The sequence below is a fragment of the Pyrus communis genome, chromosome 10 (assembly GCF_041283825.1).
Source record: "Pyrus communis isolate YQ-2024b chromosome 10, ASM4128382v1, whole genome shotgun sequence".
NCBI lineage: Eukaryota > Viridiplantae > Streptophyta > Magnoliopsida > Rosales > Rosaceae > Pyrus > Pyrus communis.
Window position 1 is genome coordinate 21,827,092 of NC_142574.1, and position 6,035 is coordinate 21,833,126.

The 6,035-nt window shown below is 41.2% G+C and overlaps 1 protein-coding gene across 1 annotated transcript; it reads left to right on the forward strand.

Annotated features, from left to right (window-relative positions):
• Positions 1-743: 743 nt before the first annotated feature.
• Positions 744-4,874, forward strand: LOC137727625 (uncharacterized). The gene is made up of 2 exons (XM_068466449.2): positions 744-3,838; positions 4,208-4,874. The coding sequence occupies exons 1-2, from the start codon at positions 874-876 to the stop codon at positions 4,723-4,725; spliced, it is 3,483 nt and encodes a 1,160-aa protein (XP_068322550.2). The 5' UTR covers positions 744-873; the 3' UTR covers positions 4,726-4,874.
• The last annotated feature ends 1,161 nt before the right edge of the window (positions 4,875-6,035 follow it).

The following is a 6,035-nucleotide window of genomic DNA, read 5'->3' on the forward strand; positions in this document are numbered from 1 at the left end:
AAACTAACTTTTTATACTTTTAGAGAATAAACTATATTTTTGAGTTAGTTTTAAGTTCAGTTTTCAAAAATAGTCCTACCAAATAAGTTTTTAAGGTTTAAAACTTGAAAATTATTTTTTGAGTATAAAAACTTGGATTCAAGTACAATACCAAACATGCCCTAAAAAATTTGAACCGGAGATTATGGATTATTAGAGCACAGTGCAAACTTTGAGAATCAATTAGAGATTGTACTAAATTACTAATTGATAAACCTTGCATTCAGAGATGAATTTGTCTTAAAACTTAAAAGAGTAGTCCTAAGTGATGCTTATATTGTTACCAGTGCCACACGAATTCCTGTGTTTATATAATAATTCTGGCCATTGCTGCCTGTTTGCTCAAAGACTATTAGTTAGCCAACAGCTACATTATTTAAAATTTTGAAACCAAATCCTTTAATTTGTAGTAAAAAAGCGAGAGAATCAAAGATGAATGTGACAATGGCCTTCATAAGAGGGCTCTTTTATCAAAACTAAGAACAGCCCATTTCACTGAGTTTTTGAGGAAAACAATGCAACACACATGGTGTAGGTGCTCATGACTAATCTAACTATGAGGCCTATTCAATTCAATTGCACTTAAAATATGTAGCCAAGAACAGAACCCCGAGGTGAAGGTGGTGGAGCTGGTCTGCCTCAATTCTTTAATCTCTCTCTCTCTCTCCCCTTCCTTTTTCTTGCTTGACTGCAAAGGATGCATGCATATATTATATAGTAATGTAGACTAATTGCACTAGGCAACTAGTAGAGTTTAGGAAAAGAATCAAGAAAAGAGAGAGACCCAATGCAAAACCAAGAGTTGTGGTTAGGGTTTTGAGGCAAACTTTGCCAATGCCAATGCCGAGCAGCATGCACTCCTCTCTCCTCTCCTACAACCACCACCAAATGCCGAGGCAATCCCTCACCACTCGCTGCTACCACCACCACCACCACCACCACTTGCTCTCTCCTCTCCTCGTCTTCCTTTTGCTATCCACACTTCTACCGCTTTCAGCTACAAACATTGAGGTTGTCACACTACATTCATGGCTTCAAACCTCTACCTTGCCCCCGCCGTCCTCATCGGATTTCTCCAACTGGAACCCTAAAGACCCCAACCCTTGTAGCTGGTCCTACATAACCTGTTCTCCTCAAAACTTTGTCACCGAAATCAATATCCAATCCCTTGAGCTAGCCCTTCCCTTTCCTTCCAATCTCTCCTCCCTTGCCTCTCTCCGAAAGCTCATCATTTCTGGTGCTAACCTCACCGGGACACTCTCACTCGATATCGGATACTGCAATGCACTTACTGTCATTGATGTTAGCTCAAACAGTCTTGTGGGAGAAATTCCTTCAACCATTGGAAAGCTGCAAAATCTTCAGGACTTGATTTTAAATTCTAACCAACTCACTGGGCAGATACCAAAAGAGCTTGGAGATTGCACCAGCCTGAAGAATCTCCACGTATTTGACAACTATCTCTCCGGGAGTATTCCTGCCGAGCTTGGCAAACTAGTAAACTTGGAAGTTATTCGTGCCGGTGGGAACAAAGACATTTCAGGAAAAATCCCCGATGAGCTTGGAAACTGCAAGAACTTGCTGGTGCTTGGCCTTGCTGATACTAAAGTTTCCGGCTCCTTACCTGCTTCATTAGGTAAACTACGCATGCTGCAAACTCTGTCTGTTTATACCACAATGATTTCGGGTGAGATTCCGCCGGAGATTGGCAACTGTTCGGAGCTTGTGAACTTGTTTTTGTACGAGAATGATCTGTCCGGTTCGCTACCATCAGAGTTAGGTAAGCTTCAGAAATTGGAGAAGATGTTACTGTGGCAAAACAATCTGGATGGTAAAATTCCTGAGGAAATTGGTAACTGCAGAAGCTTGATAACCATAGATCTCTCTTTGAATTCTGTCTCTGGAAGCATACCACAATCATTCGGGAACCTCTCGAATCTCCAAGAGCTTATGCTTAGCAACAATAACATTTCTGGTTCAATCCCATCAGTTCTTTCCAATGCTACAAAACTCTTGCAACTTCAGCTCGACACTAATCAGATTTCGGGCTTAATCCCAACTCAGTTTGGAATGTTGCCAGAGCTGACAGTGTTTTTCGCTTGGCAGAACAAACTCGAAGGCAGCATTCCATCCGAATTGGCTAGCTGTAAGAGCCTTCAGGCTCTTGATCTCTCACACAATGCTCTCACCGGTAGCTTACCTCCTGGCCTATTTCAGCTCCAAAATTTAACCAAGCTTCTATTGATTTCTAATGAACTTTCCGGTTCCATACCTTCTGATATTGGAAATTGCAGCTCTCTTATCCGTCTCCGCCTTGTAAACAACAGAATCAGTGGAGAGATCCCAAAAGAAATTGGGTTTCTAGACAACCTTAGCTTCCTTGATCTGTCCGAAAACAATCTTGTTGGTCCGCTGCCTGATGAAATTGGAAAATGCAGTTCACTGCAGCTGCTGAACTTAAGTAACAATACCCTTGGAGGTACATTGCCTAGCCTTTTCTCTTCCCTCACACGGCTTGAGGTACTGGATGTCTCTGTGAATCAAATTTCGGGTCAGATTCCCGAGAGTTATGGCAAGCTTGCTTCACTTAACCGGCTCATCCTCAGCGGGAACTCCCTCTCTGGACTGATCCCCTTTTCCCTTGGTCATTGTTCAAGCCTTCAGCTACTTGATCTTAGCAGCAACAAGCTCAGTGGCGCAATCCCCGAGGACTTGTTTGAGATTGAAGCTCTTGACATTGCTCTAAACCTGAGTTTCAATGCCTTATCCGGTGTAATCCCACCGCAGATCTCTGCTCTGAACAAGCTGTCCATACTAGACCTTTCACACAACAAGCTTGAAGGTGACTTGCTGGTGTTATCCGGGCTTGCAAATCTTGTTTCCTTGAACATCTCATATAACAATTTTACCGGCTATCTCCCCGATGAAAAGCTCTTTCGACAGTTGTCACCAACGGACCTGGCAGGAAACAAAGGGTTGTGCTCTAGAGGCCATGACCAATGTTTCATCAGCAATGGGACCACAATGAGCATGACAAATAGCGGCCGTTTCAGGAGGTCATGGAGGCTTAAGTTAGCCATTGGATTGTTGATTGCCTTAGCAATTTTCGGGGCTGTTGCAGTGTATCGAACGCGAAAGATGATGGGAGACGAAAACGATTCTGAGATGGGAGGGGACTCGTGGCCTTGGCAGTTTACTCCCTTCCAGAAGGTAAATTTTTCGGTGGATCAAGTACTAAAATGTTTGGTGGAAACCAATGTAATAGGAAAGGGATGTTCAGGAGTTGTTTACCGGGCGGAAATGGAGAACGAGGACATTGCAGTAAAGAAGCTCTGGCCAACAAAGATCGCTACTAGATATGACTATCAACGTGACAGGTTTGGAATCAATGCAGGTGTTCGCGATTCCTTTTCAGCTGAGGTGAAGACCCTTGGCTCAATTCGCCACAAGAACATTGTTAGGTTCTTGGGTTGCTGTTGGAATCGAAACACGAGACTGCTAATGTATGAGTACATGTCGAATGGGAGCTTGGGCGGTTTACTTCACGAAAGAAGTGGTAACTGCTTGGAATGGGAATTGAGATATCGGATTGTGCTGGGAGCGGCACAAGGCTTGGCCTACTTGCATCACGATTGCGTTCCTCCGATTGTTCACAGGGACATCAAGGCCAATAACATCCTCATTGGTCCGGACTTTGAGCCCTGCATTGCTGATTTCGGGCTTGCCAAGCTTGTTGACGAAGGAGATTTTGCTCGATCCTCCAACACAGTTGCTGGTTCTTATGGCTACATTGCTCCTGGTTAGTACAAATCATACATTATTTCATCACAATCAGAAACCTCCTTGCATATTCTCAATTTCTATATATAAACAAAGTGATTATAAACTGCATTGACTATGTCTAGAAAATCATTAACTGTATGACAGACCAAAAATCAAACGCCCTTGTGCCACATCAGCTAAGTTAACAATTTTCTTGACTCGGTTGACGGGAATGGGGCAACGTGAAACATGAAATGAATGAACATGAGCCAAAGTCACACAGTTGCAAAAAGTTATATTTTCATCAAAGCACAGGGCATATAAACTTCAAACCATCACAAAAATGTTCATTCATAGCAAGAAACAATATTCTTAGCTAAATGTACCCTTTTCCTGTGATTTACAGAATATGGATACATGATGAAGATAACAGAGAAAAGTGACGTATACAGCTACGGTGTAGTTGTGTTAGAAGTACTAACAGGGAAACAACCGATTGATCCAACCATACCAGACGGGTTGCACATTGTAGATTGGGTTAGGCAGAAGAGAGGGGGAGTTGAAGTCCTCGATCAAAGCCTACTTGCCCGGCCAGAGTCCGAAATTGAAGAAATGCTGCAGACTCTAGGTGTGGCGTTGCTCTGCATAAACTCAAACCCAGATGACAGACCAACCATGAAAGACGTAGCGGCAATGCTCAAAGAAATAAGGCAGGAGAGGGAGGAGTGCATGAAAGCTAACATGCTTCGAAACGGATCTTCTGAAAATGGGGGACAAGAACATAACATAACCTGCAGTGGAGGAAGCTCATCGGCTATGGCGGTGCAGCAACATTCGTACCCTTCGAGTACCAGCGCAAGTTTCTCAGCATCCTCATTGCTAAACACTTCTCCTCCTCCTAATGTCCGAAAAAGTTCCAAATAATTAATCATCAAATAAGAAGTTGTTTCAGACTTCAGCTAGGAAATTTGTTTTCTGCTTTAAGTTTGGTTACAAATCTCAGGTTTTCTCGTGTAAAAGGGACAAATTTTTTAACAACCAGGAGTAGCAAAAATTTACTTTTTAGTTTTCTTTATAGCGATATCCTTAAAGTTCGGTTGCATAATTTCAAGTGGCATGGAACCATTTAGATTGTGAAAAGTGAAAGCAACCTTTCACCAAAGGTTATTATATAGGGGTGTGATGTTCACACATCTTTTTAATTTTTAATCGTCTGATTGGATGAATTGAAGAAGATCAATGGACATAAATTATTAAGAGGTGTGTAAGAAATAAAATAGGGTGTGTGGATAACACATCCCATTATATACTCAACTAATTGCATGTTTAATTGCCTAACATGAGTGTTGTAAATTTCTAATTATTCTGAATTCTGATTGTCTATGCGTTTATTAACACATAATATATTTTCATTAGGTTATTTAGCCAAAAATTAATATAAATTTTACTAATTAGTCATATATCAATAACCAATTTTTAAATTATTTAGTCAAAAATCAATAAAAACTTTACTAATTACGTTATATAAATGATCAATTTTTATTTTGAACTTAATCAATTAGAAATTGTATTACTTAGACACATGTCAATGAAAAATGCCATATGAACTTTAGGCCCGTACAAATGGTTAGAGAATGACTTACATACCCTTCTCTTTCTCTCTTTTTTATTTTTTTATTTTTATTTGTATCATTTACCCTTCTCTCTCTCTCTCTCTCCCGCGCTTCACTTTTTTCCCTTGCCCTTTCCTTATTTCCTCCTGCAAGAACTTGACATCCATTAATGGCCACCTAACAAACAATTTAACAAAGAAAATTATTCCTTTTGACATTAGTTAGAAGACGGTGGGGGTTATAGACGACGAAGTTAGATCCGTCGCCGTCCCAAGAGATGACGTCGTCGATTGAGGGATCGTTAACGAGCTGACACGTCTTGGTCAGAAACAACGTCGGTAAAGCTCGCTATGACGACTCGCCGAATTTGGACTCGTCGTTCGGCTCCTCCGAAGTCGAAGCCATTACGGAAGCAGTGCATGAACAAAATTAATTGAGACACAAAACAATTGAAATCGAATTTGGAAGATGATGAGAGGAAACTGGAGAGCTGGGGAACTGATCAAGGTGAGATTGTTGGGACACTGGCAAGATCAGTTCATGGCAAAGAAGGGTTAAAGGTTAATTTGCAAATTTTGTTGTGGATTCCGACACTACATTGCAATGTCTATTTTGTGATTC